We start from the raw sequence: 23,364 nt of genomic DNA on the forward strand, positions 1-23,364 counted from the left end.
ATGTGTTTTATCAAAACCACGTTCTGAATTTGTCGTGGGTTTGTTCATGAAAACTATTACAGACGATGCTATTCATATCAGTTTAAGTGGTATAACAAGAAAGATGCCATTCCTTTGTGTTACTCAGAATTTCTCTTTGTGTCGGTTTTACTTTGAAGTGTTCTGCTTTTATTTTGAAGTGAACCTGTGATGACTTGACATATTTAGGATCCGCCCTTTTCACGGAGTAGTCATGGAAACCGCGCGAGAGCAAGGCAGCTGGTCGAGTTCTCATACTGCGAGTGTTTCCGCTCACCTAAAATAAAAAAAAACTGTCGAGACGAGGACAAGGAAACAACATCGCCGGGAAAATACCACGACCTTTGTTGAAAATATTGCCTCTTACTCTATCGTGTGTTCTTTTACGTCGTGGTTAATGCGTCGAATGTGAACAAGAGAGGAGGACTCGCCACTGGTAACCTTTTGTCGGTAAGTCTCTTTTTATTTGACAAGCTAAGCGTAGAAACCAGCCGATTTTGCTGTATTTTTGTTGTTTTTGTTGCTTAACCATAAACGATGATCAAATCCCGTATTTGGAATAGAACTAAAATGAATATTCATGCTCACGATTGAGTAATAAGTTTCTCTTTTATAAACTTGTTGTTGATTAAGCCTGACAAGAACGAAAAATCCGTCTTTCAGAACAATGACATATCCTTAATTGCCTTTATTTTGCTTATGAATAAATAACACTGTCGTTAATGTACTGTATTTATACATAATTAATATATACAATTCTTAAAATGATCATCAGCAAGTCCCGAGTGTTTTTTTTTCAATGTATTGGTACGTTTTGATCACGTGACTAGTGTTATTTACAGTACAGAAACCCATTACATATGTCCGTAATGAATGATCTGATGTATAATTGTAACACTGACGTTTTTTTCTGAATCGCGTGCACGTGTTTTGTTTTGTTTTCTACATGGATGACACTTACACGAGCACACGTATGCGTGCGTGTGCTGGCTGCTCTTCTCTGCAAGCCGTCACGTTCTTTGTTTAAATATCACGCAGTACATTTGCACGTGTCCTCGCGTGTGACTGACTGTGCAGCTGGAAGACGGCTGGACATTTCCCAAAATTGCTTCTGATGTCTTCTAATGTTGACTTTGGTGGGGTTGATCATATATTTTCCCCGCAACACTGTCTGATTCCCACCCTCGCTTTTGTTCCAATAATACATCTAAGTCGTTTCCTCTTTCTGGAAGGGACAGGAACGACTCAGATTTACCGGATTTAAGGATAGAAATTATTACTGACAACCTAAGAAAGGGGAGAAAGCACTTAAGGGGCGCACCAGGTTAAGAGGAAATGTTTGAAGGCAGAGGTTTCTGAGATGATGAGATATTGCTTGATTTATTCTTATCTAGTGCAGTGGAAACCTTCATTGAATGCAATCCAGTGCAGTTGATTGGATTTTGAATCATTTTTAGTGTCTCTTGTGATTATCTACTCAAAATCAAAGATTACTTTTTTTGCAGTAGTCAGACACAAATTCAATAAAATTCTGTCTCAACCATACTGATGATTCCAAGATATTAGAAATGCATATTTTTTCTTTTCGGAGTAAAGAGAAAAAACTTTTATAAGGGTGTTTTTCTTTATACATGTGTCATCACACAGTGAGCAATACATACTTTCAAGTAGGCACAAAAATATGAAATCATGGAATTAGGAAGAATGACACTGGGAGAAAAATAAGATAAATAATTGGATTTATTTCAAGCTGTTTTGCAGGGTGGTGTAAGGTTACCGAATAATTGAATGTTGTTATTGAATTTAAACAACACAATGTAAATTTGACAATGTCAAGAGGGCAAAAGCTTTCTTTCACTTGATTAATACAATTTATATTTTATAAAGTATAGATTTTTTAAATATGTATTCAAATTATCCCACGAACAGTGTAGTATACACTTCAGCATAATGATAGTAAAATAAAATGGACAAAACGTCCCATCCTAAAAATGCTGCAGTCAGTCACGTTATCACTTCTGTTCTCTCTGACCTTGTCGATCAATGAAAAGGGACATTCGCTTTCTGGGTTAGATCACTTCTGATTTGATCTGGCTTTTGTGACTTTTTTTTTTCCTCAAATGAAATTCCAGCATCCATTCCATTTTGGGCCGGGCTAACAACCACTGCAACTTGCTTTTTACTCTGCCCCCACCCAAGACGCACCTTACCGACCATAGTGAGGGATGCATTCAAAATAATTAGAAATTGCAGTCTTCTGCAAAGAGATGAGGACATAAAATCACAAAGGAAATACACAACTGAATTTGAAAATGAATAATTTTGATGAATTATTATCCCTATTTGCTCATATAAGGGAAATTACATTAATGTTAGCCCCTTAAAGTGACACCCACAAGTACTAGTCAATGTTTATATTAGACAAGAGGGAATACCAGACACCATAGTGCTTATTACCATGTACTAGGGACTAGTTTGTCCAATATAGCGCTTCATCATAGTGCTCCCTCCACAGCTGCAGTAGCACTGAGGCCTATTGGGTAGAAATATCCTCTCGGCTGTTTCTCTGACACAATGAGTTCTTTCTGCCCATGGACATACGCCTGGACTGCTGCTTTCCTTGGGCCACTTGCATTCACGGAGCTGCAGGCTGCTGAAAAGCCGCAGTGGCAGGCTGCTGGATGGATGCTTTTCAACCTGGTGTCTGAAGTGGACAGTTACTAAAACCTGTATGAACTTTAAGGATGAAAGGTCAAACTAAGTATTAACTCATAATGTGTTAATTATGTGCCAAATATTTATTCTTTTGAAAATGTAACAGTTTGTGTTTAAGTTAAATATTCATCTCATTTTCCAAACTGCTTTATCCTCACTAGGGTCACGGAGGGTGCTGGAGCTTATCCCAGCTGACTTCAGGCCAGACCCTGAATTGGTGGCCAGCCAATCACAGGGCACAAGGAAATAATCAACCACTCACACATGCAAACTCCACATAGTTGGACCGACCTGGATTTGAATCTAGGAACACCCGCTGTGAGGCTGACCCACTAACCACTCATCCACCGTTCCGCCCAAATACAATATTCTTACCTCATATTTCAATCTATATTTAAAAATTCATTTGGCTTCCCTGAAACATAGTTGACTGTGATAGGCTCCAGCAACCCTTGTGAGGATAAGCGGAACGGAAAATGAGTAAATGAAAGTAGTAGTATTTGTCCTGTGTAGCTGATTTGTTTTTATTTTGTGATGCAGCTGTGTACCCACAATGGCAACGCAACTTTAACGACAGCTTCAATGGCTAAAAAGGTGTTATTTATATACTCCCACCAGGCTTGATTATTACCATGGTGTTACAGGATGCGGCATGTGAACAGATTAGACTAGAGTTAGTGGACATGTCTTTGTTTAGGATGTGTGTTGTTAACATCCTCTAACATTCTCAATATTTTCAGACGTGATGTGTGACCATTTTCTCTTTTCATTGCTCAACAGAGAGTAATGTGTTAATTGACTAAAAGCAATGCTGGTCTCTTTTATTTAGTTCTAATTTTTTAATGTAAACCTAATCCTAGCTTTACTTCAAGATGATATATTTTAGCATGATGCAGTAGGCTAAATTCAGGTTCCATATGTCTGTTAGTAAACTTGTAAATTTTAACACCTAATTGTGTAGTTGAGGATTCCTCTAAAGCACTTATGTGAAAACAATTAACATGATTGTGCTTAAATTTTCACTTTTTCCACATACATGCCAGCCGCTCAATATAGAGCCTTTCCCAACTGACATCCAGAAAAAGTCAGACTTGCACCCTCAACCGTTATAAGATCCAGCATCTTCATTTTATTTTTACATTCTAACAATGGTTGGTGTATATTTTAGTGTGGTGTAGGGCGTGAGAATGGCTTGATATTGGAGAGAAACATGTTCAATGAGTGAAAGCTGAGAACCCTGACCGACTTGACTGATCTTTTGGTGTCTCAACACAATTTTTTGTTCTCCATCTCACTTAATATTATCCTACACATTGAAAAAAAAATTTGCCACAGGCTCCCTTATCTCTCTTTGTGATTTTCCAATTTTAAAAAAATGGATTTTGAATCTCTTGACACACAGAAACAAATATGGTATAAAAGCCCGGGATTCAATGGTTTTCATGGGTCTTTTATTTTTGGGTATTTTTCATCCCTTTTGTGTTTGTTATGAAATCTGGTTTGCGACATGCTTTCCCACTGAGCTGCACCACATGCAGGATAACTGTCGCCATAAAAAATCTCAGGAACATAAGGAAGATGGTTGGTGGGCAGGTCCCTGATTTGTTTATGTCTACTATTTACCTGATACTGTTTATGGCATTTATTTAGCTTTCAAATTCCTTTTAAATTCAGTCGTGTGAGATGGTGAGATTGATTTACAGAAGCACTCTGGTTTTGGAATTATTTGGAGCACAAATCCATAGAAAAGAATTGCATTGCATAAACTAGATGTTCGTTGGCACCCGTGATAATGTTCCGGATTTTTCCTTTCTAAATTATTTGTTGCATTGATCCATTTCTATTAAATACCAAATTGAAAAAGGTTTTGACGAGTCATGGAAAGTTTGGGCACTTGTGTTGTTTGTCAGTTTAACACTTGTTATTGGAACACACCTTTTGTTTGATAAGTTCATTGAGCCTTGACCTATTTAAAAATGTAATCCATTTATATAGGGTATATATAAGTTTACCATTTGAAAGTGTATATTTTTTTAAGAGTGGCCTTATGGGAGTCTCAAAACAACGCTCAAATGACCTGAAAAAAAAAAGATTAATTTCTTCATCACCATGGTTCAGAGCAGGGGTGTCCAAACTCTTCCTGAAAGAACCAAATTAGGTTTAGGTTTCAATATAACTGATGAAGATGACACACTTTCACCAAAAGGGTGTTTTACATCAGTTGATGACGGTTATGTGCTTCCTCTTTCTGCAGAAAACACTCATTGTTTAAACTACATTTGTCATATTGGTGTGACCAAAAACCTGCACCCAGATGGTATGACTGGTTTGGAAAAAGCTAGCTTTATAGAGTACAATCTTGAATACTATCATCCTTTTCATAACACTGGATTTGACCACCCGAAATTCTTTCACCGTCCCTTGTCTGTTCGTTGCAGGTTACGTAATGTAATACTCAATGGTAATCCATGTCCCTCCCTCTCTTTCTCTCTGGAACAGGTTAAGCCGTAGAGGACTCTTGCCAGTTGTTGGAGGAAAAGATGTGCAATGGAATGGTAGCGTTACATACGAGAGCCCCTTCTTCCTTCTCCTCTTCCATTCTAGCCCAGAGGCTGGTCTTACCCACTCTTCTCATCCTCTGCACTCTGCTCCAACATGGCGGCGCATCAGGTAAGACATGCTCGCAAAAGATTCATACTCTGTCATTGTACTCTAGTACATTTATATGGAAAATACTACCATTTCAACATTGCTTGAAAGATTTGTTGAATTCATGTGTCATTCATTTTGCAGGAAAGTCAACTTAAATCATCTTGTGTCGCTCAGGTTGCAGTACTGCTAAGTCCACGGTTCTGTTCATTGCCTTAATGAATAACCAAGGTTCCCCCGGGGATCAAGTGAAACAGAAAGATAATCTTGTCTGCTGCGGTTATGTTGCTGTCATAAGTTGATAATCAGATGTGACAGTTCTTATCCTCTGAGAGCTTTTAGTAGCTCAAGCAAGCTTTCATTTTTTTGCCTGCACCAAACCTTCCTATCAAGCTTGACTTTCCTCAAAAAGCTGTCCCTTTTTCAGGTCTTAATTGTACTCTGTTTTTTAATTTTTTTATTTTATCAAGAACTTGAAGACCATGTCATACAAACAGTGAGTTGTTGACATTGCATAGTTGGAAACATTTGCTTGGGCCAGTTTCCCGTTCACTTCAGCTCTCTGATGTCCCTCCTACACACACAAGCACACGCCATCTGCAAACACATGCACGCACACACAAAGCCAGCTCGTGAAATGGGCCAGATGTCCTTGCTGCCGGCCGGGTTCAGGGTGTCTACATGTATGTGTTCATTTAAATTGGGTTGGGGATGTAGCGTGTATGTATGTGTGTGTGAGGGGGATGGTTGAAAGTGTTCGGTTTACTTTCTTAAATGCCCTGAGTAAATAAATGTGTCTTTGGGTGTATAGTTGTGCAAGCAACACAATAGAAAAAGAAGGAGGTGAGACCACTAATCCCAAGTGTGCTATGTCTATTATGTAACACATGATTCGTGTTGAGCCCACAGCGCTGCTCTGACGATCACGTTTAGGGTCCAATACACTGTTAAGCTAGTCTGGCTAAATGTATCCTTAAATCCGCAGGTCACATGCTCTGCATGTGTGCGCATTGTTAGTGTGTGTCTGTGCTCAGCTGTTTGTCGTGGATCTTTTTGCACACCAAAGCTTAATGAACTGGGATTTGTCAATTGGTCTAAAATCAACCTTCATCTAAATCAAATGGTCTTTTTTAATCAAGTATTAATGGATTAAGGCGGCGAAACCTCTTTCTGCTATATAATTTAAAGGCCTAGTAATGTTGTTAAATGGATGGAGTTCCAAGTGAACGTGAACAATCTTAATGTTGTTTTGTATTATAGGTCTCCATGACAGTATATACATGCTTCACATAGGGAATATTTTGACAGGTTTCACAGATGGAGATTGCTCGAGACATTTTCATGAATATTTAATTCCATCACTGCTGGCGAGCGTGTTCCAGCCTCTTACAAATAACAAAGTGTGGTGTGAATTGAAATAAAAATGTAGACTAAACTGTATTATCACGCACTTGCATAAAAAGGCTGTCTTTTAGACAAGTTGAGCATGCAATACTGCTTCCAGCTGTATCAATTTGACGGTTCAGATCTAAAGTTCTTCTTCTTATCTTAGATTTTGTTTTCGCCAGACAGGAAATTGAAGATTCATAAGGCCTATAAGTGTTATTTCCCTTGGAAACAACCCTTCAAAAATTGCAAAATCCCAAAGTATGTATGTATCGTCACCCAAGTGAGGCGCTCATAAGTAATACATTTTGTAACGCTTTTTACACATAACCTCAAAACAGACAATGTTTTGTGCGTAATATTATGAGAGGTTCAAAAGCCTGAACAAGAAACTGAGTGGGGCAGTTTATGTATGATACCAGCATGTCATTTTTTTATAGATTTTAAAGTCGAGCGCATGTGTTCAGTCTTGTCTTGTACAAATATGTCACAAGCGAGATGTTAATGAAAACAATAATGTAGGAGCATTTCATTTTTCAACTGCTTCCAAGAAAAGTGAAGAGTGTACATAGCAGACAAAGTCTTTATTCACATACCATGTACAGCCGTTGTCTTTGTTATTGGGAACAAAGATCATTTTTATCATGTTTCAGCGTGCCAGATTATTGTACTGTGCATATAATTCCAAAGGTGAACAGTCTGACAACGAAAATGGATTTATAAAACTAATGTCATGCAGTCAGCCTTTGGGGTTTGTAACAGAGGAAGCGATGTAGACAATGAGTCAGAGCTAGAGGAATAAGAACTGAACTTGTGGAATCGAGGGTTCTTTTTACATGACCGCAAGCAAGCCTTGTTTTCTGCGATTACAAAATTATGTGTTAGGAGTCTCAGATTATTTTCTCAAGGCTAGTTAAGTAGATAAACAATACCATCAATGTAGCTGAAAGTCTACCACAAAAAAAGTCCGGGTCTAAATGGACTTAATATTTATATGTGAGAGCAGGAAATGGCTGTCCTTAGGCCAGAGCAAAATAATTTCGTCATAGGTCAAAGGAATACTGGCTCACAGTTTTCTGTTTTTCCAAAGAACTTGTTTATTAATTCTTTTGAGGCAAGATACTGCTTAAATTAGAAGCAAGATGAACCCAAAGAAGGGAGTTTGTTTCCCCCCGAATGTTGAATTTATGATAGAAACCCTTGACAAGTACCTCTTCTGTTTTTATAACAATTTCCAAAGACTCCTCATTTCTTCATCCACAGAGGAAAATATCTCAATGAGCCATACTGTACTTCTTTATTTAGCCAGGTTTTGAAATTCAGTACATCTCAAGCAGTATTATGAATGAATATACACTTACTGCTAAGTACCAGTGTGGTCCCTTGCTCACTCACGACTTGCGCCCGTACTGAAGTCTGTTTTTACAAACGGTAATGCCCAGGGACAATGCTCTCTGAACGATTGACTATGGAGGATTATTTCCTCAAGTCCTGTTAGCCTGGCAGTTTGTAGGCATGCAGGCGGCGTAAGGCAATATGTCGACTACTGGCCCCCGCTCTGAAATGTGAGAACAAAGAGGGCTTTGAGGGGGGTGTTGGAAGCCACAGGCCAAACCACTGCAAGCTGTAGTTCCACTCGATCAACAGCTTGCAATTACCACCGCAGCGAACATAGTGCTGCCCTTTCCCCCCCAAGATGTCTTTCTTCTTTTTCATTTCAACTCTTATCCAGGTGAAACTATGGACAATTTAGGACTGTCCGGTTTAGTCTTTTAGCCTCTCCATATCCTAGTGTGTTTATCGCTTTAGCCATCATTCTCTGTTCTCACATGTTGTCATTTAACATCTTTGCCACCCAATTGTGCCCTAAAGGGACAACAGAATACTCCATGGCGGCAGTGTGGTGAGACATTTCATTATAACAGTTGAGCAGACATTTCAATTACTGGTTTGGGATTATAAATGGGCAGATAGTATTTTGTTTTTGTCCATGGACACTTTTATTACTGTTAAGATGGCTTTTATTTTCATCTCATATTGATGTCCCTGAAATAATTTTGTTTTCACAGTTAGAAAACTACAGGAGCTTATTTAGTTAGTTTTACAGTTACCAAGTACATTTGTTTCAGAGAAACAATGTGCCATTGAAGCACTATGCTTGATAATAATTTCCAATTGGCGTCATCTAACGGATCAGCCTGCTGAGTAGAAGACATCCCTGACTAATGAGCTGCTATATATATCTTGCAGCCTCTCGCTCGCTTCTTGCCTGCCTTTGGTGCAGTTTTTTATTGCCAGATTTTACCTAGACATTCTATTTCTCTTATGTAATTATTATTATTTTTTATTTTAGTGTTTGTTTACCTATAAATCTCTCTAATAGGTTTCCTTTTTCAATTTCTGTATTTAGACCTCCATTTTATTGGGTACTTCACAACCCGCTGTGGTCTTACCACTGGCATAGCAAAGATATTAAGTTTTATCTCTACATTAGCAATTTGTTCATATAATTTATTAGGTTATCTCAGCATCAAATGCGGTTGAGGTCTACAATCTGAAAGACCTTGGGTAAATACCTCAAATGATGCATACAGCTCTGCTTCTCTACGGGGTATTTAAAAGTACAGTCACTTAGAACTGCACTTTTTCCAGTAATTTGCCTTGCTAAGCTCTCTAATCGACATCAGTACTCTCTACAACATTATGCATCGATTAATCTTTCTATTAGTTATAGTCTTACCTCAGCATTTTGCACACTTAGCATTTAAACTTTCCCTCATGGAGTTTTGCTTTCCAAGATACATGGGGCATAGTAGTCACAGGACAGACAGTACATTGAGGAAACTTCTCTTTTGACGGATTGATTATGAGGCAAAGGGAAGGGCTGGCCTCTACTTGCGCTATCTTGCTGCATTTCTGTTGATTGCTGTCATGTGGTATGCAGACGGTTCTCTTGAACTTGCTGCTCTGCAACACAGTTTACCAGCCAATGCTTGTTTTCTGTTTTGGGTGTGTGTACTCAAATTAATCCGATTTCATATGAAACCATATATTAAGTACTTGTGATGCTTTACTCTGATCATACGGTTTTGTAGATGACTTGGCAGTGTTTTTTTTTCTGACTCGAGTCTAACATTAGCATGTTGACAGACCACATCTGATACATGATGTATTTTTATGTCTAGTTTTTGGTGTGTTTGTCCTAATCAACACTACATATTTCCTGAATACGTCTTTATTTTTGAGCTGTCAGCTCACATGTCTCATTTTGTAATCTTTTTTGTGAAGTGTTGTCCAAACTTTCCTCACTGTTTTCTAGTTTGTTTTTAAGATGTCTGCTCCTACATCTCATTGTGTTGTCTATTTCATGAACTGTTGTCTTTGTCTTCAACATTGCCATCTGGATCCCTTTTTATCAAGAAGAGCGATTTTTTTTTATTTTTTATACATGCACCAAGTAGCCATGCTTTTAATCAAGCAAAGCACGCTTTGAATTGGTAAACCGCATCCCCAATCATTCATTTGATTAACATTAACATTAGGGTCCAATGCGAAGTTTCCGTTAGTGCTCTGTTACTGCCAGAAAGTGCAAATTAAAGTTGACTTCATCCCACAACAGCTCAGGGAAAAAGTAATCCTCGTTGAATTAACCAGCAGTAATAGAGTTATTATAGGTGGGTTTATAACTATGGCTGCTTTCACACCTGTGGTCTTTTTATATTGTTCAAGTTCAAAATGTAGATGGTTAGAGTTGTCTTGTTTTTTTTTTTTTTGTTTGGAGTTGTTTTGTTTTCAATGTAACAAAATCTCAAAGTTCAACCAAAACCATAGCCACCTTAATTATTTTATTATAAACTAAACCGTTCATAATATTTCTAAATGTCAGAGATTTGTAGAGGCAAAAAGGCAGCTTCAATGTTTTGACAGTTTTCGGTAATATTTTTCTACATACTAAAAGCGTTCTATAGTCGAAAGCTGCCTTGGGGCAGTGTGTGTGTTTGTGTGTGATTGTGTGAGAGTGGAAGTATTGAATGCGAAGCGCATATTGAACCGCTGCCCCAGCAGGAATAACAACAATAGAACATCATAAGCATGTGTGGTGACTTTTTGGTGACTTCTATTTTTGTGTTTAGTATATACTTGATTTGTGAAAGGTTTAGGGTTCAAATTCTATTGACAATCCAAATTGTGCAGGAAGAATAATGTCCAACTTTCCTGATTTTAAAATAATAAGGTCCTTTCTGGTTTATAATATTCACATCACAGCATTCTACATTCAGGAAGCCTTTGTTCCACAATGTAAACTTCTTTAGATTAATGCTATTTTTTTAACCCTCTTAGAAGTTGAACAACAATTGTGTTGCGTACTGCTTCAGTTCTGTTTTCACATTGTCAAAGCGCTTTCAATTCTGTTGTTTTGATACCCATTTGGACTTTGTAACTGTGTTCACATGTGTACAATTGAATCGATCCTAAGGTTTTTATTTTTTTCTTCCTGATACAAATGTTCAAAATATTACTGCTGTGATGACAGCCTTTATTTTGCTATCATATTTAGTTTTTCCACAGAGGGCTGCTTTATTTTTATTTTTGTGTAGCCTGACTACAAACTCCTGCGTCACTTGGTTACTAAGTACATCACTCATATTCCTCATCAAGCATTCTGCCATGAAATGGTACGAAAGACCAATGTGTTGGAAGTAGTGTTTATTTTTTTTCCACTGTTAGATGGAGAAAATTGTGATGCCATCAAACGTTATCTCTCAGCAATAATAATTTTCTTTAGTGTTACTGTTTTACTAAGCATCTTCTTCATAGACCACTCATCTTTACATTGCTTTTTTTGTTTAAGTTATAAGGCATTGATTGAATTGGTTGTCAAAGTCGAGGTGTCTTTCAAAACAATCTTAATTGTAGAGGTGTGGTGTGTTTCAGTTCTGGTGGTTGAATGCAGATAGTTTTTATAAACAAGAATATTAAATTAAGATGGAGTTGTTGCAGCATTTGTGGTGTGAATACTAAATACAGAATGTATTCCATTTGTTACAAGCACTTGCTGTTGCTGCTATCTGTTTGGCCTCTTGTCAGCAGTTGCTTTTTCAAAGGCGAACAATTAGTCAGCACTGCCAATCCTAAAGTCATGCCCTTATGCATTGTGGGGTGCATTCATTGTTGTAAATGATTTCTCCCTCTTAGGAGCAGCATATTTATGTGCTGTTTATTACTCTGTAAATTTATGGGGAATTAAAGAGCTTTACAGTGACTCATCCATGTACTAAAACTGAATATACTCTACTCTCTTGGTTTTAGTCAACAAATTAAATATATTAATTTGGGGAAGGGGTGAAGGAATTAAGGGTTACTCTTTGCAGATGTTAATTTTTAATTGGATGGTCAAGTTGCCAGATTTGGATAATCACACTGGCTTTCACCTTCAGCAAATGTCCTCAACCCTTGGTCGGCTGGCAGTCTGCCTTTTGAAATGTGATCAACTCACAGTTGTCACAGTTAGCTGACAGTCTGGGAGGGGCAAATGTGGTGTGCCTCAACATATGCACATGTGCGAAAAAAGGGGGGTCCCCTACACTCTCTTTTGTTTCCCCCCCCCTGTAAGCTGAGAGGAAAGAAAGAATGTCTTCCCCCAGCTGTCCTCTGTGCTGAGGATGATAGAAGAGCACAGGGGGACTCACTGTTCATTCGTCTTTATCCCATCTGTTTCTCAGGTCAGTGTGTATTAGTGTTGCATCGGATAGTGAGGTCACACAATAGTGCCCTCCTCCCTTGTCCGGCCGGCACTCAACCGCTTTGCCCTCGCATGCATATCCAACTCTTCAAATGCAAAAAAACTGTCTATTGTTCTTTTGGGAGGAACGCTGCACCCCAACGCTTTGTGGTCAGGAACAATGGAATGTAATTGCAGCACACGTGGCCTGCTTAAATGCATTGCAACGCCACAGGGTGGATGGTGGGGGATGTGGCTCTCTCTTGAGTGACTTCCTTCTCCTTGGGTGGATGTATTGTATGTGCTTGCATCATCTACAAGGAGGGAACTTGTTTCTTGAAAAAACGCAGCTGTTTAAGTAGACTATTGTCTGCTTTATAGAGGTGACCGTAAATATAAAGGGACACTGTTTAATGATTCTGTTTGATTATTACATAGCACGAAACTGGGTGTGAAATGGCATTTGGCACTTGGGATGGTCCTTATACAGTATCATTTCATCATGATACTCCTCCCTCCCTTTGTCATCCATTGTGATACTGTAAAAAGATCAACATTGTTTTTCTCACCTTTGCTTCTCCTCTTGCGATGCAGCTGTTTTTTGCCGTGTTTTGTCTAACGACCCATGCTCAGTGTAAATAAAATATACCGTATCTATTGTAAATGTGAAGCATTTCCAAGTTAATATGCAAAAACAAAAGACAAAAATCCTTAACTAGGTCACATTGTAAATAGAAAAGAAGTTCAATCTTATTGATAGATTGGTATTTTTTTAATTACACTACTTGTTTACAGTTGCTATATATAATGCTCCATTTTATGAGTCTGTTGTTGTTGTTTACGGTCCAAATTGTTGGCATTTCCCCATTTTGTGAATATCGAGTTCCTTTTATACATTAACTTTATCTTAGAGTTAAAAAATTTTATTGACAAGTAAAGCAAATATATGTTTATCCATACAGCATTTGTAATTGCAAGATTTTGGTTAGCAAACCATTGGATTAGGAAAGAGGATAAACTGGGAAACCTGAGTGTAAGACAAAAATACCCATGCAAAACATGGAGGAAATGTCATCACAAACAAATACAGCTTTAGCAAGAGGCCATCACAAAAACATATTTACAACACAAAGACGAAGAGAGCATCATCATCATCATTTGGGTTTTAATCTTAATCCATCCCATATAAAAAATACCACTAATTCACAACAGCCACATTTAAGGACTATTCTTCAATAGAACAGCTGTGTACATCCCAATCTTAGATCATGATTACATCAGTATCTGATCTCCTTTAGACCTCCTCACCACTTGTAATAAAGGATAATTAAACTTTAAATTAAGACCATTTTAAAGCCTCCTTCCAAATGTCTTTTCATCCATTCCCCCTTTGAACTCTGCGTAGGTCAGTGCTATTGGTAGCAGATGGGGAAAGGGAGATATTCGCAGACAGGCACTTCTGAATAAGTCGAGGGATTTTGACACCCCTCCCTTCCCACGTATGTCCCCTCCGATAGCCTTAGGCACAGAGGATGTTAGGCTTAGGAATCATCCTCATGAGCGTTATGGGTCTGGTGGGTCTTTGTCTTCATAATGCGGTTACCCAAACCATTTGGCCATTTTTAATGTGTTTTTCCAAGCCATTTGGCCATTAAACTCACTGGTCAGATGTCATCGTTTACCCGAATGAATGTGTTCACAAGTACCATTTCAGTTCGACAACATGCAGCGATCATTCATTTTCTGATCGCTTATCCTGTTGAGTTTTATAAGAGGGGCTGCATCCTGCCCTACTTAACTCCACCTTAGAATTCATGTGAACTACATAGCTGCCAATGGTCAGTGACTTTCATTTTTTGTGTGTACTTCAGTCATTTAAAAAAAAATCAACATTTCTCACTAATACATTTTCATGTTTGTTTAGCTGAGACCAAAAATGTAGGAGAACACTTTATGTTGAACTCTGAGTCATTCATTCCCTTACTCAATGGAACAAACCAGGGTGGGGTGAACTGGTGTTGCATAGTGTTTTTCCTCCCGTCTTTAAATTTCCTTTTCCTTAGATGGAAGAAATAGAGACTTGTAATTGTAATGTATTTAAACCAATTTCAGTGTTGCTTCAATAGTTCGACCCATGGTGTAGTAACATACATTGTCGTCACGAGACTTTATCTATACTTCCCTATCACTGCTCTGAACAAATATAGGTGAAGAGTCCCTTGCAAGCTTTTTATCTGGATGACTCATTGTAAATTAAAAGCAGCTACTTTTTGATAGAAAAGAGAATTGAATTCTAAGAATCATGCAAACACACTGCATTACATGGTAGAAATCCAAAGCAAATCAAAAAGGTTTACATAAAGATGCGTCATCATCTTATTTGATTTGAAGTTGTTGTTTTTACTAGATTTTTTTTACATATTTTGAGAGGTGCTCTGCAAACGAAGGGGATCAATGTACTGTATATACATTTCCCTAACACAAAACACACCAGCCATTCGAAATTCAACACCAGTCACGTCTCAGAATCAATATTTTCAAAATCATTTTATTGCAAATTTGTTCCAAAAGTCCAACTGTTGAAAATACTGCAGTAAAATTCAAGAGCATTCTATTTTTAGATTACATTCCCAGGTGCATGTAATCATTTATATTAAGCAGTGTATGCAGGAAATTACCATCTGCACTCTAGTGTAACAATTCACTTGAAATGTATTCATTTTTATGAATTCATGTGATGTGGTCTCTTGGGCTAAATTGCCATGCATTATAATGACATTTGCTCCCTGGAGCCACTGTATGAACAGCCCAAGCTTTTCCTGGCGTGAGAATGGAAGTTTGGCTGACTGGGCTTTTTAAAGGACCACTAGTTTCAAAATGGATCCACATTTTCCTGGCTTCAGGGTTTGTTTCAACTGCACCCACTAACCTCAGTGAAATGATCTCTGTGCCTGACGCAAAGCCCTGGGGAGTTAGCATTCTACTCTTCTAATGCAGGATGTTCACTCTATTGTAGATTTCTTTATCTACTCGTCTGGAAAAAAAAGCCCATACAATATTTACAAGTCTTACAAGTGCATAGAGTTTGGTTGTTATCAAATAATTGAATACTGAAATACATTCGTGTGTTTTTGTTGTTGTTTTTCAACTAGCAGTATATTAACATATAGAACAGACATTGTTTGGAATACTTCAGTGTTTTTGTTTGGAAGCAACAGCCCCCGAGGGTCTTTAGTGCCCCCTCTAGATTCACAGCCAGGGGTCATCAATTCATCGCCTTCCCTCATCCCATTAGCACTCTCTTGTCTTCAGTGAGCGTTTAAACATTACAGCCTCCAATTAGCCAGGCCAAAGTGGCAAAGACTTGAATGAGAACCATTTTTAACCCACAGATCTTGACATGCAAGTTATCAAGTGGTGTTTTAGAAATATATTGTATAATATAATTTTCTAGGATAGTTTTCACAGTAAATGTGTTAACTGATTTTATCTACTTGTTTGGTACCAGTCATTTGTTCTTTTTGGCATACAAAGCAAAAAGTAAAAAAAATATCCATCAAGTGCACATTCATATGACCAAGTACTCACAGAATAAAGCATCTAACTGAGTTTAGAGTCGATCGTTAGACAACATTAACTATATTTTTCACCAACCAATCCCTGAAAGTTGTTAAATCTGGCCCGGTATACTTCATCTTTCTTGATTTTTTATTTTTTATTTTATCACTACCAACTGCCAAATCAATCGAAACCCTTACCTAATCCAAAAATTAAAACCATTGAGACCAAGTTCTATTTTTAAACTGGGCTCCAGCCAAGAATGCAGAACACAAACATATACACAGCAGTTTTAGAAGAGTAACAATGAAAGTAAAGTCATCCTGCTGTCATGTCGCTTACACAGGTGCTTGGATATCAAGTCGGACCTGCTCGACTGAGCAGCAGATTTGCAGCCCAGTGTGGTTGTGATCATTGGCAGGCACACCTACCGTCTCAGAGTCGCCATAACCCATAAAAGATATTATCTCGTGCTACAGTGGAACAAATGCAGTTTAATGCTCTATTAATCAAGTGCAACTATGTCTAATATGGTGATCCTTGTCACATGTAAATCCACTCAAGCCACTTGAGGTCGCATTGGCACACAGCAGGGTGGACTACACCACACCTGCCATTTTGATACAGTGCCTCTCCATTCGTAGTCATCAAATGCAGCCTGAATTCAAGAAATAATTCCCTGGAGCTGTAATTATCTCTTCCACCTGTCACCTTGAAAAAAATGTTGACCCATCAGCAGGAGCCTACAGAGACCATTAGTATAGTGAAGTACTCTACATTCAGATTCAAGGTCGAATCCTTAGTCTCTTTGGCACACCTAATTACTTGAAATGGAACAAGGAAGAACAACTTGTTTGTACTTGGTTTTGGTTTCACAAACTGGGTGATAATAGAGTGCTGATTTGTATGTATTGTTTACAAATTCCAACCCAATCTGAAATGAAAGGTGAAGGCTATTTACTCAGTTGCTCTCATTTTGAGTTGCTGCTACGCTTTGAATGTGTTTTCCACAAATCTGAAAAATAATTTGATGGCAATGGACATTTTTTGTTTGGACCATAATCTAGGCCAAAAATCCGGGTTAAAAAGACACATGTACATCTATACAACATCTTTCAAAACCTAGTATGTGCTTATTTAAAACAAAATTTTCTGTAAGCAGGGTCATCATCCTAAAGGTCTACTTCCAGTATTCTTGCCACACTATTTATGAGTATTGGTGCAGCTGTCTTATTTAAAATTAAGTACATTCATCAAGGAAATGCTTATTATCATGTTTCTACCAATCTAACAGTACAAGTAATTGTTATTCAATATAATATTTTTGGTTTTATCTAATTCTTATTTTCTATTTTTGTTTTGGTGTAGGTTGTGCGCAGCCACTTGCAGTACAGAATGGAAACCTGCTGAACCAGACTGAGGCTAACAGGGACTTCTTTCCTGTGGGTGCTATTCTGACTTATGCCTGTGAGTCAGAATTCATTGCAGATGGACCGACCAGCATCACTTGTGAAAATTCTGGATCCTGGTCCAGTCAACCTCCTAACTGCATCAGAAGCAATGGTGAGGAGTCAGAAAAGCTTGCTGTTGTTGTTAGAAAATTCCATATGGGAAGTTTTTAACTCCTGGCAGTCTATCGGCTGCCAAACCTTTTTTTATAGGACTAATTTAGGGACTTTCCAATTTTGTCAATCTGTTTTGCATAACAGACTGCCAACACCCATGCATATTAAAATATAGTGATAAGCACTTCTAATTGTACAGAATCAGTTGGAGTCAAAAACCTTTTTCAATGGCCTGTGAGCAATGACAATCTTAGTTTTGTAGTCAATAAATGACCGGCAATATTGTATTGCAGCAATCTAGCTGAGGTCCCCGAGAGTGTGGAAATATTTTGATACAGATGATAACGGTTGCATAGGCACTTGAAAATTATGCAAGTCTTTTATTAAATATAACAAAAGCACAGATACTACGACCACCTATCTGAAAGCACCTGCCACCAGCTCATTCCAAAACAACATCTTTCTGTAACATTGAAAAAATATATTGTGTTGGTTTGGATGAAAAAATTAAGACAAGCGGTGGAAGACAACCAATTCATAACTGGTGGGAAAAATCCAATGATGTCATTCCTGTTACTGTAACTGTTTATGGACAAACTAGAAAGAAAAACAAATCTGTAAACCTTGAGGAACAATCTCAAAACATATTTTTAGTGTTGAGCATTCCAACATTAACAGGGGTACTGAAAAAAAAACTTCAATTCCTGCCAAGTGCATAATTCTAAAACTGAATATTCACTCTCTGTCTCCACAGTGTGTTTACCTCCAACTGAACCCGAGAATGGTGGCTACCGGTGTCACCCACCTGGCTGCCGCAGCCTCACCCATAAGACTGTCATTGAATACTTTTGCGATGAAGGCTACACTCTGAAAACAGAATACAAGTTCCTCACATGTGAGAATGGCGAGTGGGTTACTCCAATGCAGATCAGCTGTCGACTTACCCAAGGTTTGTTACCTGGACTAGCTTTTCATCTTCAATTCAGTATTGTGGGACATTTCCTCTCAATTCCCTTTCATGTTACAGATAATGAGCCAAGCTCTCCACTCGGCATCCCAGCTCTCTCTATTGTGGCATCTACCGCCAGCTCGGTGGCGCTCATTCTGCTTTTAGTTGTATTGTTTGTGCTTGTGCAGCCCAAACTCAAGTCGTTCCATCATAACAGGTAAGTTAAAAAAGAGGATTTTTGGGGGGTATAGCAGGGGTTTCCCTTTTTCATCACTCCAGATTAATAGTGTTGCTAGTATTTGGAAAACTATTACTGTCTTGATTCATTCTGGTCCTTTGTAAGCAGGCAGAGGAGTAGCGCATATACTAGCACTGATTTGCACGTTATGCCCATGAGAAAACAACTCATCATTAAGTGTGAAACATTGTTTCACACGCATAATAAGCACTGTACTGAAGCTATTAACATATTTAAGAAAAAAAACCTGGTAAAAATGCATTCCAACTTACAGTACTTGCCTTAATATACACAACTGTACTGTACCTCAGTGTATCTCTGACTCATATTTGACGAGGTTAGATCATTCCTCTTTTAATGGATGCCCTCATCTCAAAACTGCAAAGTTTGAAATGTATACTGACTGACAGGACTCGTTGTAAAGCCCCTCCATTTGACCCCATTATGAGACAGCAGCTGTTTGTGCATAGACAATGTTTTGCAATCTACAAATAGGCGACGTTAAAGTAAAAGGTCACATTTTGTCTGACCATAATGATTAAAGTTGACAGTAACTAAATCCAGTGCTCTTTAGCACACTTGTTCATGTTGGACAGCTTTAGCCCCTCCTGCAAAATAAAGGGATTGTACAGTCAAGGCTAATCACCTCCACCCACTTTTGTGGTATGCAACACACATGACTACACTGCACCTTTCCACCTGACCCTGCTTTTGTAATGTTTTGTCTGGCTTGCTTTTCTGCCTGTTTCACTCTTTGTCTTCCTGCCCATCAGGAGGGAGCAAGGAGTCTCGGGCCAATCTGGTTCAGTTATGGTTGAAGGGGTCCAGGTTGCGCTCCCCTCGTATGAAGAGGCCGTCTATGGAAATGCGTCAGGCCCCAGTCCTCCATCACCACCTTCTCCAGCCCCTCCGGAGACCAGAGTCCCAATTGTTCTCTCTGAAGGTCTCCCTCAGGGAGCCACTGGAGGTCAAGATCCAAGTGCAAGCCACCACCACAGAGACTTTGACTTCTGTTTGCCATCCACCTCATCCTCATTTCCCTCCCACCATCATGCAGAAACAGTGCTTGTTCATCCGGGGCCATCTACGTCCTCCTCTTCATCATCGTGGGCTCGAGAGCACCCAGGGGGTGCTTGTGCAGCCCCTTTACCCCTCCGTAGAGACTCTGAGAGCAGCGACCAGCACAGTTTGCTCTCTGTGACCTCTGCAGATGACTTTTCTGATGGTAAGATGATCTGGTCAAAGCAAGCACAATGTTATTTTATACATATATTAGTCAACACATTTTTGCTTTAGTGAGAAGGAACACACACAAAGCTTAATTTTTATCAATTAATAATGACAACCTTTCTCTAAAAATACAACTGCCTTAAATATTTATGAGTACAAAATCAACTGCAAGTGCAGATTTCCACCTAGTTTTGGAAAGGGAAACTTTGCTTCAGTTTGCTTTTCTACATCGGAACAATAGCCATTATGGTCGTGTTTTATTACAATAATATATATTCCCCTTAACACAAGTGGACTTAGCTATTTATGCTGTTTTAACATAGTGAGATACTATTTTCAGTAAGCAAGGATTCTGAGCATCCCTAATCAAAATAAAAAAAGGACATAACCCACATTCAGTCAAGCAGATTTTCAGTCACAAGGTTACATACCATGAAATTACATGTATAAGCATAGATTTATCTAACCCAGTGGTTGTGGTTTAGATTTGATTAGAGCTATATTATACACCTCAATCTAGGGTTTGCTGCAGTACTGCATTTTGTTGTTGCTGTCGGTCTCCTCCCAAACAAAAATTCTCATTCTCAGCATCATGACGCATGTTGTTCAGCATTGTAGTTATTTACCAGCACCTGTCAATACACTTTGATTTTCGAATGCTTCAGTTGCAAACTAAACGCCTAAAATCAGGACTAATAGAGCTGAGCTAAGTATGATAGAATATAATAGTGTAACAGAAATACATTATTGCAGGTCACTCAATCTTATCCAAGTCACTGCTGTTGTGTCCTTTACATCCTTTTTGGCACAACCTCTGATCAGCCACACAAAAAAATGAAGCTCAAGATATACTGGCACTTGATAATATTTGAGATGTTTTGTTCCTGAAGGGATCTAGCTCATTTCCAATGTTTCATTCTGTCTCCCTGCAGATATTCCCTTGCTAAAGGAAGCATGAACCCTGCCATCGTGCTAGCCAGTCGTCTCCTGTCCCTCTCTGCTGACCAGGACCTGGTATGGCTGTCAACCCTACTTCCCCAAACAACCCCTTACAGGCCAGCAGAGACAGGACTAGAACTATGTCCCACGTAACCCCTTCAGCCATCTCTTTAGACAAACAACAAAGCCATCGACCATGACATACTGCACAACAAGCAGTGATGAAACGCCAGAGGAACCAAGTCAAGAGTAGACAAAGTGGCGCCACTTCATTTAAAATCCCTTATAACCTTTGTACACGATTGAAACGCACAGTCAAGACTGTGTGCTACAGGCAATTTATTACCACGCACTCAGCTTCCTGGTTGCACTCTGTATCGCTCTTTTTTTTTGTCTTTATAAACACACATTTATCCCTCTGAGAACAGTATAGCAATTAATGGATTTAAAAACAGAACATTGAGGAGTTTACTTTTGGCCCTTATGGTGTTCTGAATTGTCTTCCCATTGTATTGGAAGAGTTGAGTGACAGTTGGGTTGGTTTTGTGGCCCTTTTTGTGAATGCTGCATGTTGTTTTTAGTGATGGCTGTCACTGCGTCGTGCCCGCTCTGAATTAAGCATGAAGCCTCCTCTGTGTACGTCTCTCTCTCTCTGTCTTGCTCGATGTCTGTAACCAGGCAACATCCAGTATATGGCTGTACGTGATCAGTTGGGAAGAGTTCAAAGCAGAGTGAAGAGTTGCTTCGAGAACCTGGAAGAGAGAGATTTCTTCCTCTTGGTGTGCATGAGTAGGAATAATTGTAGTTTGGGTTTCATTGGATTCAAAGCGGAGACGAGATCTCGATTCATTTTTGCAGCTCAATAAAGAGCTGACCATCAGGCAGATTGGGCATGACTAAACTTAAAATGTAGCTCAATTGAAATGCTCCTCCCTGCTGTATTTTTTTTTTGACGTGTGGCTGAGTTGTTTTGTTTGCTTTTGTGTATGAAGCAGGAGAGAGGACGTCCTGTCCATTAAAGTGCACCTCTTAATAGCCATTTCCTGATCCGCCCTTCAAATTCGAGGCAGCATCTGCATCATTCTATTATGTGACCAATGTTAATTGAAAACATTAAAAACAAATGCAGTACAGCAAAGAAAAAAATCGGTACACAAGTCTATATCATTCGTCACTATTTATGATGACTGGCATCTCCAGAGAGAAATGGCTTTGCACCCATTGTCACACTGAACTAAAAAGACCACATTTGTGTATTGTTGACAAAACTGCAACTGGTTGCAGTGGAACACAAATTGGAATAATTGTTGTTTTGTATACCGCATCCCAAAGCACGTAAAATCAAGTAATCTACAGCCAAGACATACTTAAGGATAACAGTTTGTCATCTTCTGTCTTACTGTCATTAGGTGTTTTTTGTGGTTGAGCTGTCCACCATGAACACAGCATGACTCCAAAAAAATCAAACCCTATGTGATTGGTCTGATTATTTTATTATTGTTATTTTGGGGGGGATCTTTATTATTGCAAACAGAATGTTGCCTTAGACTTGTACATTATTTTCATGTAATATCTTTAGCCTCCACATCCAGTGGTTGCTTTTTCGCAATTGCAACGTTTTCTGTTTTCCCAAAGGCCTTACTCTATTATTTTCTATTCTATGCATACAATTGTCTTTGTTTATTTGTCAAGAAAATTATCCCCTTCTGTCCTTCTCTTGCTTTTCAGCTACTGTGATGACACTGATTTTCATGCGCCAATGTTTCCTATTTGCTTTACTTTTCTGTAATACCTGGCGTAAAATATTATGGGGTTATAGTTTCAGACAAAAAACAAACAACAACAAAAAGAAAGAAAAGTAACTCATGTTGTGTTTGGAGACACTGTTGTACAGTGTGTCCTCTCTGAAAATAGGTTACAATAGGCTAAACATTTTCATTCTTGGTTTGGATGCTTTCCACCTCTGATCTTCCTCTGTATACATGGCAGTGGGTGTGACAATATTAATTTAATATTTGTATAAAGTTTAATTTAATTTACAGTGTGTACATAACTTTCTAATTAAAGCTTTCTTTGAATGTCAATAGTGTGTAGTATCACATTTATTGAATCAGGTGTGTATCTTATATTTATTTAATCATATATGACTGGTGGTATTACATCTTTGTACTTAAATTTATTTGTTATGTTTGATCTAAGGTCAAGATGCTTGAATACTTTTGTAAGTAGGTTCTGTGTTTATACTACATACATGTACTATATTGTGGGGGAAGGACATCTCGTGGTGTTTAAGTGTAACAATTTTCAAACATGTTGGTTTTCAGAAACCTCACGGATGCAGTAGATTAACTACATATTGAATTATAGCCACATTAATGTTTTGTTTATGAGCTAA

The 23,364-nt window shown here is 38.5% G+C and overlaps 1 protein-coding gene across 1 annotated transcript; it reads left to right on the plus strand.

The window, feature by feature from the left end:
• The first annotated feature begins 216 nt into the window (after positions 1-216).
• susd6 (sushi domain containing 6) lies at positions 217-23,053 on the plus strand. The gene is made up of 7 exons (XM_077709487.1): positions 217-468; positions 5,233-5,403; positions 17,417-17,611; positions 18,368-18,562; positions 18,641-18,779; positions 19,574-20,025; positions 20,963-23,053. Exons 2-7 carry the CDS (start codon positions 5,274-5,276, stop codon positions 20,986-20,988), a joined length of 1,137 nt encoding a protein of 378 aa, XP_077565613.1. The 5' UTR covers positions 217-468; positions 5,233-5,273; the 3' UTR covers positions 20,989-23,053.
• The last annotated feature ends 311 nt before the right edge of the window (positions 23,054-23,364 follow it).

The sequence above is a fragment of the Stigmatopora nigra genome, chromosome 2, assembly GCF_051989575.1.
Source record: "Stigmatopora nigra isolate UIUO_SnigA chromosome 2, RoL_Snig_1.1, whole genome shotgun sequence".
In the NCBI taxonomy this organism is placed as follows: Eukaryota; Metazoa; Chordata; class Actinopteri; order Syngnathiformes; family Syngnathidae; genus Stigmatopora; species Stigmatopora nigra.

What these genes read in the sequence shown, in the direction of transcription:
- susd6 (XM_077709487.1), top strand. Translation starts at nt 5,274, where the DNA reads ATGTGCAATGGAATGGTAGCGTTACATACGAGAGCCCCTTCTTCCTTC. An exon ending in TAACTGCATCAGAAGCAATG is followed by an intron (nt 17,612 to 18,367) that starts GTGAGGAGTCAG and finishes CTGTCTCCACAG; the next exon opens with TGTGTTTACCTCCAACTGAA. An exon ending in TGCAGATGACTTTTCTGATG is followed by an intron (nt 20,026 to 20,962) that starts GTAAGATGATCT and finishes GTCTCCCTGCAG; the next exon opens with ATATTCCCTTGCTAAAGGAA.